The 22,333-nt window shown below is 51.1% G+C and overlaps 1 protein-coding gene across 7 annotated transcripts; it reads right to left on the reverse strand.

Annotated features, from left to right (window-relative positions):
* Positions 1-818: 818 nt before the first annotated feature.
* On the reverse strand, positions 819-22,333 carry GRIPAP1 (GRIP1 associated protein 1). 7 transcript variants are annotated; one of them, XM_082446407.1, is made up of 27 exons: positions 22,248-22,333; positions 20,122-20,188; positions 19,919-19,980; positions 18,907-18,933; positions 17,905-18,012; positions 15,609-15,695; positions 15,163-15,313; positions 14,147-14,331; positions 13,900-13,950; positions 13,164-13,195; positions 13,013-13,060; positions 12,774-12,873; positions 11,390-11,467; positions 11,086-11,178; positions 10,219-10,353; positions 9,718-9,813; positions 9,275-9,487; positions 9,030-9,143; positions 8,158-8,235; positions 7,978-8,073; positions 7,789-7,845; positions 7,583-7,682; positions 4,899-5,029; positions 3,644-3,766; positions 3,393-3,486; positions 2,404-2,558; positions 819-1,366 (listed from the first exon to the last, which is right to left on the reverse strand). In XM_082446407.1, the coding sequence occupies exons 1-27, from the start codon at positions 22,287-22,289 to the stop codon at positions 1,274-1,276; spliced, it is 2,616 nt and encodes an 871-aa protein (XP_082302533.1). In that variant the 5' UTR covers positions 22,290-22,333; the 3' UTR covers positions 819-1,273. The 7 variants fall into 7 exon arrangements, with proteins under 7 accessions (XP_082302533.1, XP_082302532.1, XP_082302531.1 ...); XM_082446406.1 differs by having other exon boundaries at positions 13,900-13,947; positions 15,588-15,695; XM_082446405.1 differs by having other exon boundaries at positions 15,588-15,695.

The following is a 22,333-nucleotide window of genomic DNA, read 5'->3' on the forward strand; positions in this document are numbered from 1 at the left end:
GTGTGGAAATGGGGGAGCAGTAATGCAGGGCCAATTTTTGCCTTTCAATGGATTTATCCATCCATGTAATCCCCCATTTGCTCATCACACTCCTGATTTGTCCATTTGTCCATCCCTCCTCCCACCCACCACCCACTTATCCATCCATTCTCCCCCTCACACAGCCAATTACTCTGTCCTTCCCTCTACCCACCCATCTGTCCATTTAGTCATTAATCCACCTACCTATTCACTCATCCATTTGTATATTCACCCCATCTACCCCTACCCATATGGATCCCCCACCACCCAACTATCTGTCCATCTATCCATTGTTCTATCATCTATTCACCTACTCTTTACTCTTCCCATTAGCTCATCCATCTATCTGCCCACTCATCCATCCACACATTCCCCTAGCCATCCATCTGTCCATTTATACCCCCACCTATCCATCCTCTACCTATCCACCTAGCAATCCATTTGTCCATTTATTCATCCAATCACCTATCCATCCATTTATTTCCCAACCTATCCATCATCAATCCATGCAACCTTCTACTTATTTATCCATCAGTCCATCCAACCACTAATCCATCCTCCCATCTATCTACTCATCCATACCCACACCCCATACACATCCACCCACATACATATCTGCAGATATTTCTGCTCCATTCAGTTTGAGAGGCTGGTCAACAGTAACTGGAGACAGGCTGGGTGAGGGTGGGGGACGAGAGTAAAGTTGCAGCCAGAGACCACCCTCCCCGTTCCAATGGTATAACCTCCCCACCCCCAGCACACCCCTCATGGTTGGAAAGAATCAGAGCAGACAGTCAGTGGGTGGGCCAGTCTGGCCAGATGGTATTTTGGCTGCACAGCTTTTACACACACACACACATGTTGCTGGAATGCTGAACATGGACCGTGCCCCACCCAGCATCCCCAATCCCAAATGCAGAGTAGCCAGGCTTCCAGACATAAATTAAAAAATAAAATAAAATAAAAAAAGAGTTGGTCTCTGGGAGGGAGAGCTCATGCAGAGATGAAGGCAAAGGCCCCTGGGAGCCAGGGCCAAGAAGGAGGAGAATCCCTGCCCCTCCCCTCAGGATTCCCCACTCCCCAGGGGCCTCGGCCCTAAGACAGGGTCACTAACACCAACCATCAGGCCTCCAACCCCTTTAATGTCCAGTCTCCCAACCTATCTGATTTTGGCGCTGGCCCCCATTTTCCCACCACAGCCCAAGGGAATGGGGGGTGGGGAAGGGAGGGAGTGGGTGCAGCCTGCAGGTCTTTAGCTGGCTTCTCCTGGTTCTAGGTCTGGGTCGGGGGACCCCACGCACTCCTTGCTGAGCCGCACAATTTCCTGGGACAGAACTTCCATGTCCTAAGAAACAAATGAGCCATCAGGAGTCAGAGAAGGTGGCAGGCGATGGCACCCTCAGCAAGCCTGGGTGTCATCCTTCTCATCCCATCAATGCCCAGCTATGTCTAGCCTGAGACAGGAAGGTATCTGGAGCAGCTCCCAGAGCTCCCAGCAGTGGGCTGGGCTCGGAAAAGGTGTGTGTGGTGTGTGTGAGGGGGTGAGGAGTGCCTGGAGCTAGGGATATGGACATGGGAGTGGATCATCTGCTCTGTGTGGTTAGGCTGGAGGACATGACCCCTACCCCTGCCACCTTCTTGTCTCTAGATGGTGAGCTTGCTTCTCAGAGGCAGGGGCCGGACTTGCATCCTTTCTGACTTCCCCCAGAGATGGGGAAATACTTGGGTGGCAGGATAGGTGAGTGGACACGTGGGTGGATGCATGGGAGATCCATGGTAGGCAAATCGGTGGAATAATGAACTGTTCAGAGGACAGATGGAGGACAACAGGTAGGCAAGCAGGTCGCTGGGCGGGTGGGTTAAAGGTAAGACAAGGGGTGACTGATGAGTAGGTAAGAAAGAGTGATACATCAGGAAATGGGTGCAGGGGACTTCCCTGGTGGTCCAGTGGTTAAGACTCCACGCTCCCAATGCATGGGGCCCGGGTTCGATCCCTGGTCAGGGAACTAGATCCTGCATGCTGCAACTAAAGATCCCACGTGCCGCAAAGACCTGGCGCAGCCAAATATTAAAAAAAAAAAAAAAAGGAGATGGGCGCAAAGGCATGGGCAGATGATTAGACGGGTAGCAGGGCAGATGGGCAAATAGTAGGTGGGTTGATGGGAGAGTGGCTGAATGTGTGTATGAATGGATGAGTGGGTGGGTGCAAGGAGAGAGGGAAGAGTGAAAGACTAAACTGATAATGAGTAGGTTGACTGGAGGATGGGCAGATGAGGGGGAAGGAGTGCTTGGTGAATGGGGTGTGTGGAGAGGGGACTGACAGATGACCCAGGGGCTATGTGGCTGGAGAGACAAAGGGGTAGGCTGGTAGGCCACACTTGCCTTGTGCAAGTGCATATTCTTGGTGAGCTGTTCCTCCAGCATGTTCTGTAACTTCTTGTTCATCTCCCGAAGGTTCTCGTCGCCTGGCTTCACTAGGTCTCTCAGGACGCTGCCCAGCCCGCTACGGTCTGTGTGGCCTGCTGCCACAGACACATCTGCAAGGGCCCAGGCTGAAAATCACCCCCTTGGTCGAGCCGAAGGAGAGACAGAGACAGAGCAGGAAAGAGGGAAACAGAGAGTGGGGGAGAAAAATGGGGGGAGAAGCCATCTAATGGAGGGAGCAGAGGCTTTGCCATGTGAGACCTGGCTTCACTTACTAGCTGTGCGGCCCTGAGAAATGGGGTTAGGAACTAACTCATGGAGCTGGAAAAACACATATGACTGTATGCAAAGCACAGAGCACACAGTCAGCTCTCAGCATGCGTCAACTGGTATTATTCTGATTAATAAGGAAAAAACAGGGAGAGGAGAAGATTTGAAAGAAGGGAACAAAAGAAATAAAAATGGGGGATGGAGGAAGGAAGAGGAGAAAGGAGGAGAGGGGAGGAAGAGCGGAGAGAAGGACCCTAAAAGGGATATGCATCCAGAGAATGAAAATTTCCAGAGGTGGAACCATTTAGACAGGCAGTAGGAACAGTGAGACAAGATGAAGGGGGGATGGGGCAGAAAGAAGAGAAGGGAGAGAAAGCAGAGGAAGAGACACAGGGAGGAGAAAGGACAATGGGAATGACAGAGAGACACTAGAGAAAGGAGAGTGGAGAGACGACAGAGACTCAGACAGGAGGGAGGAGCCGAGACAAAAGATGGAATACAGAGGAAGACACACAGATCCTGGCCTGCCTGGCTCTTCCCTCTGGCACCTGTGGTCTCGGCAGTAAATTTGGTGAGTTCCATAAGGAGAGGAGAGAAGCCGCAGCTCTGTACAGTGGGGAAGAAGGGGGTAGGTGAGGGGCTGGATGAGGGGTGAGGGCTGGGGAGGGGGCACTGACCAATCCGGCTGTCCATGACATAGGTCTCGATGATGGCGCTCTTCCGGCAGAGATCCTCTGCCATGGACGCGCTGCTCACCTCCAGGTGCTTCACCTGCAGGGTGGCCCAGCCCACCTCAGGCCCTCAACTGCGCATGTTCACCCATGAGGAGGGGCCTGGCCAGATATCGCCCCACCCCCACCCCCCACTCCTGCCACCCCGGCCTCCTCTCCAAGGGCAGGCCAAGAGGGGACGAGCAGGCAGACAGCACCTTCTCCTCCAGCATCCATTTCTCCTGCTGCGTCTCTGCCAGGCGCTGAAAGAGCTCAGCCACTTCCTCATCTGACAGCTCTGCTGGCCGCGGGGGCTGGGCCTGAGGGCTGCTGGATAAGGACTGCGGGGAAGAAGGGAGAGAGGCCAGCCCAGGCTCAGTGCCAACACCCCAGATAGGATCAGGGGCTGAGAAGGAGAACCAAGCCGGGGTGGGCTTTGCAACTGGGGCTGCAGACAAACTGCAGACAAGTCTCGGCACCCTCAGAGACTCTGGATCCCCCTTTGCCTTTTAAAGGGGGAGACAGGAACCACCACACCATAGCCTTATTGAGACCATGAAGGGAGAGCCTATAACAAATGAGCTCTCACTTCCAGTTGACAGGAAAACTAGGGGAGAGAGAAACGAGCTGAATGATACCACTAGGAAGCCAGCAGGAAAATCCCAAAGGTGGGACACTTTCTTCAGGTCAACTGGGCTGGTCTCTTCTACAGGTTGATGTCATGAAAAAAAGGGATCACACTATATTCAAGAGACTTAAGGGACATAAAGCAACCAGATGCAGCAAATGTGCTCTGAAATTGAATGCTGGTTTTCATAAAACCAGCAATAAAGCACATTTTGGGACCAACTAGAGAAATCTGACTAAGGTCAAGGTATTCAAAAAGATGAAAATTTACCAAATTGGGAGGGTAGAGATCAATAGGTTACTTATAATCTTATTTAGGTTTAAAAAAGAGAGAGAGAGAGGTCTAGAAGGGTATGAACTAAGGATTTATAGTGGTGATCTCTGGATGGTGAAGATGTGATTGCTTTGGATTTTTAAAAAAAATCTTTGCTTGTGTTTTTTAAACTTTTCTACAATGTATACATACTACTTACAGAATGATAAGAAGGTTATTTCCAAATAAAAATGCCTGGCACGGAAGCTGACACAGACAACAATAATAATAAGTGATAATTATGAGTTGGAAAAAAGGATCTCCCACATGGATAATGCACCTACTATGAGCCACATATTTTATAGCACCAGGAAAGGTGGAATTAGCCCACAGATGATGAAACAGAGGGTCAGAGAGAATAATTTGTCCATCCCCCATTTAGCAATCTGAATCCAAGTTGGTGAGCTTGAGGAAAAGTTGACAAGAAAATGTGTGTGCTGGGCCCAGAGTAGGAGATGGCTGCAGGGGAGGGAAAAAGGAGGGCGCAGAATTTGGGTAGAAGCTGGGGCTGTGGGCTCTTCCCTGCCCCTTACCCTGGCTGGAACGGTCGAGCTCTCCTTCTCCCGCAAGATCTCACGGTAGCTGAAGGAGGAGATGCTACTGCTGTCCCCAGTCTGGGTCCGGCTTGGTGAATTCATCTCTGATAGAACCAGCTCCTCGAGCCCTGGGCAGAGAGGGAAGAGAAATCTGAGCCCCAATCCCCCAGGGTCCCAGGGCACCAACTGGCAAGAAGAGGCAGAAATAGATTTGACAGAGATGGAGACAGGCAAAGAGACACTCAGGCATGGGTAACAGTGGAAGCAGACAGTAGGGTAGGGAAAGGCAGAAATAGAAAAAGGAGCTGCCTCTCTAGGCAAACACACACCAGAAGTGAAACAAAGGTGAAGATGGGGAGAAAGATGATGATGTGGACACACATGGGCATAAAGTGGCGAATGCACTCAGACTCAGGGTAAAGACAGCTGGAGAGGGCAGAGGGGCACCCCTATGTGCAGAGAGAAGACCCCAGAGAGACAGCAAGCCAGAGCTGATGATAGAGGCAAACAGAGACCCTGGCTAAGGACACTAGTCAGAGCAGAGGCAGAGAGAAAAGATGGCGGCAGACTCGTAGCCATGCACCTAAATCTGAATTTCACCTAATGGACGGATAGAATGTACGGCACACAATTTGAATCTGTTTGTTGATCTGTACACCAATCTGTAACAGAACAGAAATAAAAGTCCTCCCTTATAAAGAGAGGTAACTTCAGGAGACTGAGTGCCTCAGCGAGACATTGATTTGGTGAGAGATACACCTGTTTTTGCCATGTCACTTGAAACACAGCCACTAAGCTTGTGTCTCTGTTCTTGCAGCTGTTTCTGGGTGTCAGGGATGGGGGCTGACACCACAAGCCAAGGATCTCCAGCAAGAGCAGGACGGCTGTGGAGGGACAGGGAGCACGTTTTCTCTTTTTTTTTAATTTTTTTTAATTTTATTTATTTATTTATTTATGGCTGCGTTGGGTCTTCGTTTCTGTGCGAGGGCTTTCTCTAGTTGGGGCGAGCGGCGGCCACTCTTCATCGCGGTGCGCGGGCCTCTCACTGTCGCGGCCTCTCTTGTTGCGGAGCACAGGCTCCGGACACGCAGGCTCAGCAGTTGTGGCTCACGGGCCTAGTCGCTCCGTGGCATGTGGGATCTTCCCAGACCAGGGCTCGAACCCGTGTCCCCTGCATCGGCAGGCAGATTCTCAACCACTGCGCCACCAGGGAAGCCCTGAGCACGTTTTCTCTTGCTTGTGATATGGGAGATCCACCAGAGCCATCACTGCATCTTATTTATTTAAACATATTTATAGGCCATTTCTTTCTAAAAAAAGTCCAAGGCAACTCAAAATTTTCTGTTGTGTCTTCTGCCTTAAGTGGCAAAAATAACATGGATTTTAGCTGCATAATGATCACACGGTAGTGTTGTTGCCTGATTGTAAGTCTGTCTCCCTAGCTCAACAGGGAGCTCCTAAGGGACTGAGACTTGGGGGGGACCTCCTACCAGGGACCCTGGATGTGAGCGTGAAGGCTCAGTCCATATTTATAGAATGAGAGGATGGATACAAGAGACAGAGACTCTGGGTGAGGTGTGGGAGTGTATGAGGGATAGTGGGGAGACAAACAGAGACACAGACGAGAGAGAGAGAGAGAGAAGAGAGACAGAGATAAAGGAACAGAGAGAAGAAAAAGGCAGGAGGAGAAAAGGAGAGAACTAGAAAGAGAAAGCCAGGCGAGAAAGGCAGATACAGAGATGACATGAGGAGGCAGAGAGAGACAGAAACAGAGAAGAGACACAGCAAAAAGGAGAGAGAGACACACAGAGAGATAATGCAGAGAGAGAGACAGAAGAAGGAGGGACTTCCCTGGTGGTGCAGTGGTTAAGAATCTGCCTGCTGGGCTTCCCTGGTGGCGCAGTGCTTGAGAATCTGCCTGCCAATGCAGGGGACATGGGTTCGAGCCCTGGTCTGGGAAGATCCCACATGCCGTGGAGCAACTAGGCCCGTGAGCCACAATTACTGAGCCTGCGCGTCTGGAGCCCGTGCTCCGCAGCGAGAGGCCGCGATAATGAGAGGCCCGCGTACCGCGATGAAGAGTGGCCCCCACTTGCCGCAACTAGAGAAAGCCCTCGCACAGAAACGAAGACCCAACGCAGCCATAAATAAATAAATAAATAAATAAATAAATAAGTAAGTAAATAAATAAACAAACCCAAAAGTAAAAAAAAAAAAAAAAAGAATCCGCCTGCCAATGCAGGGAACACGGGTTCAAGCCCTGGTCCGGGAAGATTCCACATGCTGCAGAGCAACTAAGCCCGTGTGCCACAACTACTGAGCCCACGTGCCACAACTACTGAAACCCACGTGCCTAGAGCCCATGCTCCGCAACAAGAGAAGCCACTGCAATGAGAAGCCCATGGACCACAACAAAGAGTAGCCGCTGCTCGCCACAACTAGAGAAAGCCCACGCGCAGCAACGAAGACCCAATGCAGCCAAAAATAAATAAATAAATAAATATATTAAAAAAAAGAAAGAAAGAAAGAAACAGAGGTGGGACAGACGCAGAGAAAGGGTAAAAGACAAAGTGAAGACACAGGAGAGCCCTGCAGAGTGAAGTACAGGAAGCAGCCCCAGCCTTCAGACCCAAGCTCTGCCTCCCCACACCTCAGCCTCCCCTGCCGTCTGGGCCCCTCACCTGAGCGGCTCTTGCTATTGGTGAGGATGTCCTGCAACCGCTCCTGCAGTTTATCCGCCCGTTTCCGCTCCAGGTGCAGCTGCCGTTTGAGGTCCTTGAGCTGTGGAGAACGGGGGAAAGACAGGGGCTGAGGCCCGGTGGGTCCATAGGTGGGGGTGGCTGCAGGGCAGGAGTGGGCCTTGCTTGGACACCTTTCCCCCTCGTACCGCAGCACTGCCCTTCTTCTCCAGGATTCGCTGCCCATCCACCGTGTCCTTCACCTCCTGTGGGATAGAGAAAGCACAGCTGGTGGGTGCCAGAATGGCTGGCTGCATGCAGTGTGCTCCCTCCCTGCCCCATTACCGCATGCTGAGGCCCGGGGTGGGTCGAGGGACCAGGAGGGACCAGTGGGTGACCTGCTTCAGGCTGCTGATGGTCTTCAGGTGGCAGTCCCGCTCCTCCTGGGCCTGTTGGAGCTGATCCCGCACACCCTGCAGCTCCTCTTCCTTGCTCTGCAAAGCAGAGGGCAGCTCAGGCCGCAGCTTGGGAAACCTCAGTCCTCCCACCAGAGAGGAATGCCATCATGCAATGGGCACCTTCAGCTCGCCCGCGTGCTGCTCCCGACACTGCTTGAGGGCTTCCTCTTGTTCCTGCTGCTGCTGCTGCAGAGATTCCTACAAGACAAGTCCCAGGTCTGGCCACGGCCCCCCAGAGGACGTCACACCCCCCAGAGGACATCACACCCAGTGAGTGGTGTGAGGGATTGCAGCAGGGCCCCTGCGTATGCAGAGAAGAAACAGAGTGTCACGTCGAGGGCTGCGCCATTCACATCGAAGACCAACATCTGCATTTACATCTTACTTTATTTAATAAAACATAACGTAGCACTTACTGCACACCAGGAATGTTGTAGGGATTTTATATATATTAACTCACTTTATATAACCCTCCCATAACACCTAGACAGCCGGTATTATTGTTATCCCTTTTTTTACGGATGTCGAAAACGGGCCACAGAGAAGTAAGTAACTTGCCCAAGGCAAGTTATTTACTTGTCCTGTCTGGGCTAGAAAGCAGCCCAGACAGGATTCAAACCCAGGCAAACAACTGGCTCCAGCATGTGTGCTCTTCACTGCTATGTGACACTGCCTCTTGTGTATTACCATGAGTTTTCCAGAAAATGGTAGTAAAAGTTCTGGTTGCATCAAAATTAGAATTATTATATTATAATAATTTTCCGACAGAAGTACAATTTCAGAAGGAAGAAGTGCCTTTTCAAATTTGCACATCTGACATTCTGCCCTACTGATTGATGGCCATGGCCTGATCCCCTCCAGAGGGCTGCTGTTGAGCCAGGGGGCGCTGTGGGGATGCCCAAGTCCAGAGCCTCAGAAAGTTCCAGGGCCTGACACTTCCAGTCCCCTGCTTTGACATGTGTACCCCCCAACCAGCCTCTGCACCAACTCACCTCAGCCTCCCTCAAGCGCCGTTCAAACCAGCCCTTGGCCCCATCCATGGAGTGTACCTGAGCTTGAAGTTCTTCCACCATCTGCTGGAGAGTCTCCAGCTCCCGCGTTCGGGCCTGCAAGAGGGCAGAGCAGCAAGGGCCAGGTGGAGGAGCGGGCGCCTCACCCACGCCATCCCCTGGCCCATCAGCAATGCTACGCTCCCCAGGTTTTAGAGGCAGAAAGGCGTCATCATCTTCCCACCCACCTTCTCCTCACGGATCTGCCCACGCAGCTCCTCCTCCTGCCGCTTCTTGTCTTCATGTAGCTCACGGAGCTCACGCTCATAGCGGGCGCGCACCCCCAGCACCTCCTTCTCGTGCCGTAGTCGGACTGCTCCCAGCTCCTCCTTGTGCTGGGACTTCTCCTGCAGCGTCTCCATGGCTAGCTCATCCAGCATGGCCTTCCGCTTCTCAGCACTCTGGCACCCAGGAGAGGAGGGCAGGAGGATGTCAGTCAACCTCCTCCCCCAACACCAAACAAGGCCCAAGGAACAAGCCAAAGTCCACCTCCTCCCCATCCCAATTGAAGGGCTAAGTCACTCACCCATCCTCATGGAACTGGTCACTTTCTGTCCCCTCCCATTCCCGTGGGCTTGCCCACATCACCTGTCCCCCTGCAGACTGGGCCTCCCCCTGTGGTGCTGCCCACCTTACGAGCCTCCTGTAGTTCCTGGGTCAATTGCTCCTTCTCCTGCCCGAGTTCCTGAAGTTGTTCCAGCAGCCGACTATTGGCTCGCAATGACTCCTAATGTGGGGACAAAAAGGGTGAGTTTGATAAAGAGCCCCCAGGAGGTGCTGCTCACCCAGGACATTTCTGGTGGAACATCTCCCTTAACCCTGGTAAAGTGGGTGATGTTCTGTTTCTAGATGAGAAACATGGCAGAGGCTGCTAGCTGCTCCCCAGCATTCATTCTCCCGCTATTATTCCGGCTTTTACTGTGGAATCAGAATGGCTATCCTAACTAACTGAAGAGGCTCAGTCTCAAGTGAAATGACTTGGTCTAGGACACACAGGTGCTAATAAGTTCGGGAGTCAGACTGGAACCCAGGCCCACCTGACTCCATGGTCTTCCCACAGCACCTCATGGGAAACTCCACTGAGCCAGGACTAGGGAACTAGGAGGAGACAGGTCAAAGCCAGAGGTGTCACCTGGAGCTGGGAGTTGAGGTCATCTTTCTGTCCCATGAGGTCCTCATACTCAGTCTGCCGCTGCTGCAACTCAGCTGTCAGCCCAGCAGTCTGTTCCCGGAGCATATTCAGTTCTTGGGTCTTTGCTGTTTGGATCTGGAGAGAGTGGTGGTGATGGAAAGTGGAGTGAAAGGGGCCCCAGGGGCCAGTCACGGGGTGTTCCAGGGAGACAGGGAGAGAGGTGAAAGGAGAGCCAGGAGTAGAGAGAGAGTATTTCAAAGAGAAAAGCAGTGAGAGAAAGAGATCAACAGGGGATTGGTAAGTGTGGTACATTCATACAATGAAATAGTACACAGAGAAAGTAGAATAGATCAGTGCTACATATGGATAAACCTCACAGATATAACGCTTCAGGAAAGAAGCCAGACATAGATTGGGTGTCTGATTCCATTTACATGAAGTTGAAGAGCAAGCAAAACTAATCTATGTTGCTAAAGGTCAGAGGAGTGGTTACTTCTGGGGAAGTATTGATTGAGAAGGGGTAAAAGGGACCTTCTGGGGTGCTGAAAATGCTCTATATCTTCATCTGGGTGGTGGCTACATGGAGACAGATAAACATACAGACAGGGATAATTCACTGAGTGTACACTTAAAATTAGTACACTTCTTGCACTTTACTGGAGAGAAACTAGAATGCAAAAAAAGCAGGGATGGATGACCAGAGAAAAGAGGGGTGGAAGCCAACAGAAAGGAGAAGCTGAGAATGAAACAGAAACAGAGGCAGGAGAACAGCATGAGGTCCAGACAACGTTGCCCCAATGTGGATCAAAAGCAGAGGGAGATGGGGAGCTGGGGAGGGATCGGCGCAGGCTCCCACGTGTCCTGTACCTGCTCCAGGGCAGCCATGCTAGTCCTCAAGGCACTGTTCTCAGCCAAAAGTCCTTCCACTTGTTCCTGCGCATCCGCACTCTGGATGGACACCTGGCCCCACCCCCACAACGAGTGAGAGTGGGTCCAGAACAGGAGGACAGGACCTACCCGCAGCCAAGAAAGAAAGGACACACATACACACACCCACGAGAACGACGACCAGGGGAAGCAGGACCCTGGGGTCTTGCCTGCCTGTATAATACCCACTGAGGCTGCCCCCACCCTCACCCCCACCTCCCTGAGCCCGCTCAGTACAATGTACCTGATCTTGTAGGGCTCGCAGAGCTGCTGCATGCTCCAGGAGCTCCCCCTGCCGCTGATCTCTCAGCTCTGCCAAGCTCTGTGGGGACCACGTCAGGGGAGCCCATTCCAGACCTCAGCCTCCCCTGGGGTACATATGACCACACAGACTCCCTCTTTGACCACCTGGCAGCATGCTGCCAGTACTTGAGGGTCTTGGACTACCCAGCCATCAGAGATCTCAGGCTCACCCAGACTCTTGGTCATTATCCCCAGGGGCCTCACACACCCCTGTATCCCAGTTCTAAGCACCTCAGAAACCACCTAGGTTCCTGGGGATTTCAAATTCACTCAGCCCCCATCCATAAGATGGTCTCACACTCACCCAGATTCCAGCTCAGAGGCCCCAGGATTCTCAGACACACTCAACCCCCAGGGACTACAGCTTCACCCAGATTCCTGACCCCAACCCCCAGGGGTTTTAGACACAGGCAACCCCCATGTCTCTAGTTCCCAAGAGTCTCAGACCCACCCAAACTCACCACCCCAGATCCTATAGGTTTCAAACTGATACAATTGTGTAGTTTCCAGCTCCTGGTGAGGTCTCAGACTGATACCTCACCTGCCGCTGCTGTCCCCAGTCTCTGGGGATCTTCACACCCAGCTTTACACAGACTTCTGTCCCCAGCTCCTAGGGGCTTTAGTTAGACCCACAAGCCATCATATCCCCCAATCCAAGGGACCTGAGACTCACTCACTCTAAGGGGAAGGCTGGAGGCTTTAAAGTCACCCAGCCGCCAACCCTTAGGAGCCTCAGACCTACCTAGACTTTTGCTCCAGTCGCTGGATGTCTCAGACTCACCAGTTTTTTATTCACAGCCCCCAGGGACCACCAACTCACATGATCCAACTTCCTAGGTGTCTTAAGACCCAAACCAGCCCCCAAGCTCTGAGGGTCTCAAATGCACTCAGCTTCCAGGCCCAAATGTCTTACCCTTGAAAGTCTTATATCCACCCAGCCCCCATAGGTCTCAAAGTTACCCAACCTCCAGGGAGTTCAGACTCACTCCAAACTCCTGGTCCCAAACCAGTGACCACAGATTTCTCCAGATTCCTGTCTCTAATCCCCTGGAGTTTCAGATTCATCCAAACGTGTGGCACATACGCCCCTAGTCCTCAGCCCCGCTGAGATCTTTGATTCATGCAGATTCCTAGCCCAACTCCTAGGGCTCTCGGGGTTCCCTAATTCCCATTTTCCTAGCTCCTAGGGGGCCCAGGACCCATCCAGTCCCTATATTTCCAACACAGGAAATATCAGACTCCCCACCTAGCCTCCGTAGATCTTACAGCTCCCCGGACTCCCAGCCCTGTCCCTATCCCAGTGATCTCAGAACCCAACCCCTCACCTGATTGGCAGCCTCGAGTTCCTGCTGCAGCTTCTGAGTTCGAGCCAACTGGGCTTTGAGATCAGCTTCCTTTCGCTGTTGTAACTCCTCAATCTTGTTCCTGGGGGTGATTGGTGGGAGGGAGGGGCACATTGACCACAGACTGAGGCTCAGTCTCCCAGCTCTGCCCCTGTGATCTTCGGTTAATCCTGCTGGGCACTGCCCCATTGTCCACCAATATCCCCAACCCTGGTAGTTACCGGCTGTCATTGAATAGCGTCTCCTTTTCTGTCTGCAGACGGCAAAAACTGGGCACAGAAAGACAGACATATATGGGTCCGTTCCACAAGTCAATCCCCTCCCTAGTCCCCCCAAACCCCTTCCCCCCAGCTCTGGAAGAAAGAAATTTACCTTTCTTGTTTCTTTTTCAGTTTCTCGGCGAGCTGGGGTGGGGGAGGAGGGTACAGACAAGTGATAAGAATGAGAATAATATTAATAAAGACAAAAATTAACTTCATGTTTACAGACACTTCCTACTAAGTCCTTTATAGAAACTGGAATTTACTTTTGTTACCTCGTGGAATCCTCAAAACAGTCCTGAGAAGTGAGCACCACTGGCTTTACAAATGGGAAACTGAGTCTCAGAAGGGTTAAATAATTTGGTTGCGCAGCTGGTCGGCAGCAAAAACATGACCTCTACCCAGCTCCTCAGGCTCCAAAGCCCAACATTTATGCCTCCGACCTATCGACCGATGGCCATGTCACAGAATAGCTAGGCTGGGAGGCCTGGAAAACAGGATCATGATTGGCTGCCTCACCACTGGGTCTCAAGTTCCTAAGGTAAGAGCCAGCTGTCTATAAACACTTGGATGGATGGACGGATGGATGGATGGATAGATGAATGAAAAAGCAGAGATCGGAGGACCCAAAAGGATGGGATGGGGCCTGCCATGCACAAGACGTAGAAGGACCATATTAGCCCATTTCATATTGAAAGCAAATCTGAGACATAAATGTGAGTCTCTCCATTTCACAGGTGACAAAACTGAGGCTTTGAGGAGATACTCTGCCCCTCTACCCTACCAGGGGAAGCATGGCAGGTGGGGAGTGGGTGGGGCAAAGTCCAGGGAAAGCTCGGCAGCCCCACCTTAGCAAGTTCTTCCTGCAGCCTGGATGTTTCAGCCTGCTTCAAGGTCTGCTGGGAAGGATGAGGGAGGGAGTTGTTATCAGCAAGGGGGGAGGTAAGGCCTGTGCCTTTCCCTGCCCTCCTGCCTTCCTAATCCATCAGCCCACAAGATGGTGATGTCACAGATATCTATCTCCATGGGACCACAGGCAGAGCTAGGGCATCTGCCTGCCTCCTGGCATCCCAGCCCCAACAGACCCAGATTCACCTCCAAGCCTTGCAGTTGCTTCCAGAGCAGTCTCTTTTCCTCCTTCTCCATCTCCCATTTCAGCTCCACTTCTGCCAATGGCATGGGGGCCAGGACAGGGGAAGCTGGGCCCCCCAGGGGATCCCCCTGATCCTCACTGGCAGCTGGGGACCTCCCAGCCTCTTTCCCGTAGCGCTCCTGCAGGGCTGGTGGGTAGAACAGAGACATATGATGGATGAGGTAGTCTCAGAAGACCCCTGACACACCTCAAATAGAAGGAGAACTGGCCTTCAACCCCTTAGGTAGCAGAAACCCTGCCTCAGTAGCCATAAGCCTACAAAAAAAGGTTCACCTCCACCTCTCACAAATCTTTTAAGCCCCACCAACCACGGAAATCCTGTCTACCATCAAATCAGCCCAAGATAATTTCCCAAGCCCCACCCCTATCCCCAAGCCCCACCCACAGCCCTCCAAGGTGATGCCCACCATCCTCCATTCACAACTGAATCCTCCTATAACCTCTAATCCCCAGCCACATTCTACGAAGTCTCCTTCCTGATCACCAAACTACCACCCACCACCCCACAAGCCCAGCTGCTCTCCACAAGTCCACACATCAGGACACTCACTCCCACACTTTATCAAGCTTTCTTTCACCTTTCATCCCAGACCCCACTGACAACTTGGGCTCAGAATCTTCCTAACACTCCTTCATTCACTTCCTCCATTTAGCAAACACCTCCTTTCTGATGTTCAATCTGCTTATCAGTAACATTTGCTAGGTACCAGGTCCTGAACTAAACTCAGAAATATATCACCTCTTATCTCTACTACAATTTTCCAGGTGGTGGACATCACTACATGCACTTCGTAGATGATGAAGCTTTGGCTCAGAGAGGTGAAATGGCTTGTCCAAAATCATACACTGGTTCATGGCAGGGCCAAGCCTGATTCTGAAGCCTTTTTCTTCCCCCAGGGAAGACAACACCTTACTCAATCCCCAAGGTCCCCACATCCCCAGGAGGGTCTCCATGCACCTGCCACGTTCTTCTGCAAGGCTGTGTTCTCTGCCTGCAGCCTCAGCAGCTCCCCATCCACAAGGCTCCCGGCTTGGGCAGCCCCTGCCCTGGCAGCCCCATCCTTCAGTTGCTGGTTCTCCCGCTCCAGCTGTTCCATCTGGCTACAGAGCTGAGCAGGGGACAAGTGAGGTAGCAGAAAAGCAAAGAATCAGAACAACATTTGCTGAAATATACATAGCATTTGGCCCATGTACTTTACAATTCATTTAATTCCCATAACGCCCCTGTGATGTAGAGGCTCTCATTACTCATTATCCCCACTTCACAGATAAGGACACTGAGGCACAGATGTTAAACAACCTCAAACTCAAACACCTGTTAAGTGACAGAGACATGGAAAATGGAGAATACTGAGAACAATTTTCCGCTTGCCCGCTTTCAACCTCACAGTCGCAATCCAAGACCTCAGGCTCCTCTGGAAGTTGCTGGTCCAAGATGTCAGCATCATGGATAGTCCCACTGCCAGCCTTCTTCTGTGGAGGGGTCTGCGTCTGGGAGCCGAGGCACCACAGACAGCTTTCAGAGCATTTCCAGGGTTAGCACTGCCCATGGCTCCCTCTCGTTAGCCCTTGGAGAGCCCGTGGAGAGGAGTACAACACAAATAAAACTAAGCCAGCCCCCTGCTCAACTCCTGGAGAAAACACAGTTCACACAGCAGACCTGACAAGATCCTTTGTCCCCATTTTCAGATGAGAAGACTGAGGCCCACAGAGAATTTTTATTTTATTGCCTGGGATATTTTCTACCCAGAACACCATTCCTTTCATCCAGTTCTTCACATTACTGACTTTTTTGCATCCTTCAGCGCTCTGCTCAAATGTTACCTTTCAAGTAGTATCCCCCAACACAGAAATTCCAATACTCTCTAGCACAGCATTCTGTTTGCTTCTTTCTTACCTAGCATGAATCGCAATTAAATTTACCTAATATGTTCTCTTAGTTTCTTAAATCTCTGAAAATGTTTGGATCATGAATTGTGATTCACAATTAAATTTTATTTTGCACCATAGGTCACAAGCATAGATTTGGAAGCCAGACTGCTTGGATGTGAATTTCTACTCTGCCATTTCACCTTGGCACAAATTACTTCATCTCTAGGGGGCTCAGTTTTCCCCATCTGTTGAATAGGGATAGTAATGATATCTCATCGGTTTGCTGTGAGAATTAAATGAGTGAATAATGTAAAGCACATCAAACAGGACCTGGCACACAGTAAACACTATGTAACTGTCAGCTATCAGTGTTATTATTATTATTTGTTTACTATGTTATCATCTTTTTCCCCATCCCACCCCCAGAACATAAGCTACCCAAGAGAGAGGACTATTTTGTACTGCTCACGACTATTTCCAGAACACAGAGCACAGAGTGGGGGCTCAATAACTATTTGTTGAAGGAACAATTGAGCTGAAATATCTTGGCAAATAAGTGGTGGAGGCGGGCCTGGAACTCAGGTCTCCCTGTGAGCATTTCTAGCTTCCAGGAGGAGGAGGGGTAGTGCAAAGGAGGTTCTATACCTGGCTCAGTGCCTAACCCAGGGCAGGTGCTGAGAAACACAAGCTGGGTTTATAGAGGAATAACTGCCCCTGCCTCGCCCGGCAAGAACCATGATACCACTGAGGCCAGAGGCAGGAAGCAGTGAGAAGTGAGGCGATGAGGTCAGCTGTTATGTGAGCACCAGGGGTTCTGAAATTTCGGGGACGAGGACCCACTGGGAGGTGTTGTCTAAAGAAGCAATGTGGTAAGACCTGCGGGTCAGGACAACCGTTATGGCTTGGTCTGGTAAAAGAAGCTAGAAGTGAGGAGACCAGCGAGGAGACTGTGGGAATAGAGGTGGTAAGGGCTGAGGCAGGGCAAGGTCATAGGATGGATATAAAACTTTTAAATAGTCAAGAAATATTTTAGAGGGAAAATGAATTAATAAAAGGATACTATCAGTAGCTAACACCTACATAGCTGATACTGTGTGCAAGGCTCTGTTCTAAATGGTTTATAGACATTAACCCATTCAATCCTCACAAAAGCCCTGCCAGGCAGGTACTGTCATTATCATCTTTTCCATTTTAAATATTTGGGAACCAAGAAACAGGAAGCTTAAGTGACTTGCTCGAGGTTACAGTTAGTAAAAGGCAGAGCCAAGAGTTTAATCTAGGCCTCTGGCTCTTAACTACTACTTACTAAATTGCCTCTGGTATTGTACCTACACAAAGGTTGTGTTTTTGGTTTGTTTTCTTTTTTAAGGTTTTGAGCCCTACATTCTCAGGTAGAGCCTTGGAAATACCTTTTTTGTTGCTGTGAGACTTTTTCCCTTAAAACACATGAAAAACTTAGAAAAGGGAAGCGGCTCGAACATCTTTCCATCCCATACTAAGCATAAGAATTTTACCTAAGACCTCCCAACAACCTGGGGCTCCATAGCATCAGCCCCAAAATATACACAAGGAGACTTGAAGCTCAAAGGAAAGGAGTGACTTGGTCAGGAACCAGCTGACCTCATGGCTTGCAGCCTTCTAATCCCAGCACAGTGGGTGGTCCCATCTGTCAAATCACTGCCCCCCAACAGAGATTGAGGCCCTGTTTCAGCACCATGGACAGTGACCCAGGGCCAGCCTCTGTCCAACCACCCTCAGCTGCCCTCCGGCTTCAGCCCAGGTGGCCCCTACCCCTTGGACCCCCCTCAACTATCCAGGGCACCAGCACCTTGCTGAACTCGGCCATAAGCGTGCTGTTCTGCAAACGGAAGTCCTCCTCCTGGCTGTGCAGCTTTGCCTGCAGCATCTCATTTTCACTCAGCAGCCCCTCGACTTCCTGCAGTGGCAGATGTGGGCCAGGTCTCCAACAGGGGTAGAAAGGATGGGGCAGTAGGGCAAAGAAACAGAGAGAGGGAGAAAATGACATTGGGGGGAGAACATAGGGTACAGAGAATGAGATGGGTGAAATCAGGAGATACAGGGGGAAAGACAGACATAGGAGGGATAAAAGAGGAGATAAGGAGGGAGAGAGAGACATGGGGTAGAGAGAAGGGAAGATGCGGAAGGAGAAAGGGATGAGGGGAGACAGTTGGAGGAAAGAGAGGGGTACATAGAAATAGGGAAGAAAGGAAGCAGAGAAAGATGGGGAAAGGGGGTTAGATAGGGAAGGAGAGAGGGATGGGATGGGGGAGAGAGAAAAAAAGAAAAGGTAGGACGACAGAGAGATAGGAACAGAGAGATCAACAGACGAAGAACAGAGAGAGGAGGTCAGGGAAAGAAATGAATCAGGAAGAGAAAAAGGAACAGGAGAGAGAGGAACGGGGAGAGAGAAACAGGGAAGAGAGAAACAAGGAGTCAAGAGAGAGAAAGAAAGGGAAAGAAGAAAAGAGAGAAATGATGGCAGAGATAGGAACAGGTGGGGGAAAGAAAAAGAGAAGGTTGGGGAGAGAAACAAGAATCCGAGAGGAACAGAAAGACAGAGACAGAGAGAGACTCAGAGAGGAGGACACAGAGAAAGAAAGGGAGAAGGAAAGACATACAGAGAGAGGTGCAGAGTGAGAGACAAAACAGGAGAACAAAGATAGACACAAAAACACATGGCAGGGAGGTAGTCACAGATGCAAGCACACACACAGAGAAAGAAAGGCCAGTACCAGGAGATCCAGGCATACAGAAATATCCCCTCTAAGACAGTCTCCCAGACACATTTACCCGCCAGGGGTCCCCTTACCTGAGCTTTCTTGCTCTTGCTCAGTGCCTAAAGGTGAGGGAGGTGAGAAGAGAGATAAGGTGACCAGAGATGGACTCCCTCACTAGGGTATGGAGATACTGTGGCAAGTGTCAAGGGGGGACAATGATAACAGGGGGTGAGGGATGGGGGTGTCTTTAACCACAACAATTTGTAGCCCACAGGAATGATGGAGCGAGTGAGTGGGTGAGTGAGGAGCACCCTGCTTACATCCTCTCCTCTAAGCTCTTGAGGCTTTTCATGGGTCTTAGTATTTAACCCTTCATAGGCTGGATCTCCAGGCTCAGAAATTATGGCTTCACTGTTCCATCTGTCCAAACACATCTATGTGGGTCCCTCCCATGCACCGTGGAAACTGCTGTTCCCCTGCTGGGCAGCTGAGGGCATTGCCAGGTTGGGAAATCAGCACCCTACCAAAGAGAAGCCTAGCTTTCTGACTGCCAGACTTTCTGCATTCTGTATTCCTTCATCTAACAAATATATATGGAGAACATACTGCGTATAACATTGTACTATGCATGAGGACAGAGCAGTGAAGAAAGAGACAAAGGAGGGCCTTGAATGCCTTGAGGGGCCATGATAAGTTATATGCCATCTCATCTTCAAAGGATTTGAGAGGTAGGTTTAGTCTCACTTTAGCAACAGGACCAGGACAGGGGTGGGGAGTAGGAGCACAAGGCAGGAGTATGAGTGGAGGACAGGAGGCAGATTCAAGGCAGATTTACTGAGAGATTTCATTATTTAGTTAGAAATCAGTGAATGAGAATGAGTAATTGAAATTAAAAATGAATTAAGAGTAAATGAAAATTAATTAATAAATTAAGCAGACCTAGATAAAATTACCAAACAAAGGAGACTTCCATGAGAAATTTTTGAATGACTAGTGACAGCATGTAACATTTGGTCTGGTTCACTGTAGGTGCTCACTGGACAGATGAATGAGTCAGATGGCTACAGGGAACACATGGGTGGGTGAGTAGGTGGAAGGAGGTACCTTCTGAGCTTTGTTGAACTCCTTATCCAGGTAGGCGACCTTCTGTCGAAGACTGGTAAGTTCTGGTGTGGGGAAAGCAGGGAGTCTCAGCCTCAGTCAGTGGTAAGGAGCTGAAAGGTCCTCCTGCCAGGCCTCTGAGATTTTTTCCCCTTGGCCTCCGTCCTCCAAAGCCACCCCCATCTAATGAGACCCTCTCGGCTCACCAACACCATTCTTGCGTAGTTCATCTGAAAGCTGGTAGTTGTTTGTCCGGAGTTCTAGGAGCTGAGCCTTAGGGGGAAGCAGGGAAGGAAATGACTTGGCAGGAATGTGCCCCCTACCCTCATGAGAGAACCAATCCTCTGAGCCCTACAGACCCTGTTGCCCTCCATGCGCCTCTTTAGTCACTCCTAAGACCCGTGCCTGCTGCATCCCAAATGAGTCCAGCCGCTCAGCCTGTCCCACCTTCTCTAGTTCTACTTATATAAACATAGCCAGCCTCACCTGTCTCCCTGCTGCCTCCATCTCTCCCCTTCCAATCCAACTATGCCCTCAGGCCATGACAGAGTGCTGACCCAGTCAGTCTCTTGCTCATGTGTGTTCCATGCCCAAAGGATAAAGTCTGCCTCTTCATCTGGACTGGGCTCGTCTCACGCTAAGCACTGTTCTGTCTTCTGTCAGAGGTGTTGTCTATCCTCTTGGCCAGAGTAGGGGGCAGGGGATTGCCTTCCTCCCTCTTTCCCAAGGGAAGAGGGCCTGGTATTATGACCAATTTCACTGAGTAAAAGGGGGCTGCCCAGGGTCCCCACCCCCAAAGCTCTCAAAATATGTCCAGACCCCTTTCAAGAATTGAGGGAAAGTGAAGTATGGGCCATTCCAAACAGCATATCCCTACCTACCAGCCCTGTAGGGTGCTGAGGCCAATTCTTCCCAGACCACCATCCCTTACCCCACCAGGACCTTTCCCTCTCTCCCATGGCACCAGCCTCCATCCCTGGGTGGTCTGCTAAATGTGAGAGGGCTTGGCCTCTATAGAATCTTTCCTGCCCCTGTCCTCTCCCAGACCCAGTGATCTGTCTCCCCCAGTCCTGATCCAGTTGGAACACCCCTGGCACCCACTTAGAGTCCCTATCCATCAGAGTCCAATGGTTTTCCCTTCACTCATGACCAACAGAATCAATCTTCCTCATTCAAGGATCCCCTATACCCCTCAAGATCTCCCCAGTCATAATCCAATGGGATGACGCTATGCCCTTCAGGGTTTTTCCCCCACAAGGCCTTGGGTGGGCCAGTTGGATTACTCTTACTCGCATGGAATACTTTGCACAAGTTACAGGGGCCTTCCCCTTTTTTGGTCCAATTATCTCACTCTTCCACCCTCAGGGTCCCTCACATAGCAACAACTGGTTTCCTTCATTCAAGGATGAATGGATTACCTGCCCTCACTCGGAGTTCCTCCTGTCCTCCCACAGGACCCTACGCTGGGTTTCCCCCTTTCAGAGTCTCCACACAAAATCCAATGGTCTTCCCCAGTAAGGAATTCTCTCAACAAGGGCTCACTCTGGCCTTTCATCCATCTCAGAGTGCCTCCAAAAAGAATCAAGTGGTCACAGTACTCAGTCAGGGTACCTCTCCACAGACCGGTGATTTCCCCTCCACGCGGTCCAAGGTATCACTCTTTCACCTCCTCAGGTCCTCTCTCCAACAAGGATTAATCGTATTACCCATTCAGGGCCTTCTTCACCCCACGTCTAATGGGATCATCCGTAATCATCCAATGTTACTGCCCTCTCTTGGGATCCGCTACCACCCCTCGCACAGGAGCTCCACCTCCCAGGAACAATGACATGTGGGGTCTTTCCCCAGTCCCCTGACATAGTAGTATCTCCCATAAAAACATCCACCTCCCACCGGTAATGGTATTGCCCTCTCCAGGGCTCCCCCCACCATGAAGCAAACAGCCCAACGCCCGCTTCCTTCCTCTCCAGGCAAAATGGTTTCGCCCTCTCAGGATCTCCTCCTCTCAAAGCCCAGCATTACCGTCGCCCACCCAAGGTGTCCCCCACACGGGCCCAAAGGTCTCGTCCCCTCCAGGTCTGAGTAAGGTATCGCCCACGCTAGGACTCTCTCTTCCGCCCACAAGGCTAACAGAATCCATCCCCTCAGAACCCTACAGTATCTCGGAATCCAGTAGTCTCACCACTCGGAGCCTCAGTTTCCCTTCTCCAGACCAACCCCTTAGGCTCAAGGTCCATCCCAACCAACCCCTGCTCAAAGCCGGTGGCACGATCTTTCTCTTCCCCGCGCCCCCGTCGCCTAGCCCGGTGGTCTTTTCCCCGGCGAGCGGCACCTGCATCCGCTGAAACTCCTCCTCAGACAGAGCTTGCGCCATGTTCCTCCCCCCCACCCCCCCCAAGAGCTTTCTGCGCAGACGCA

The sequence above is a fragment of the Balaenoptera physalus genome, assembly GCF_965194825.1.
Source record: "Balaenoptera physalus genome assembly, chromosome: X".
Taxonomy (NCBI): domain Eukaryota; kingdom Metazoa; phylum Chordata; class Mammalia; order Artiodactyla; family Balaenopteridae; genus Balaenoptera; species Balaenoptera physalus.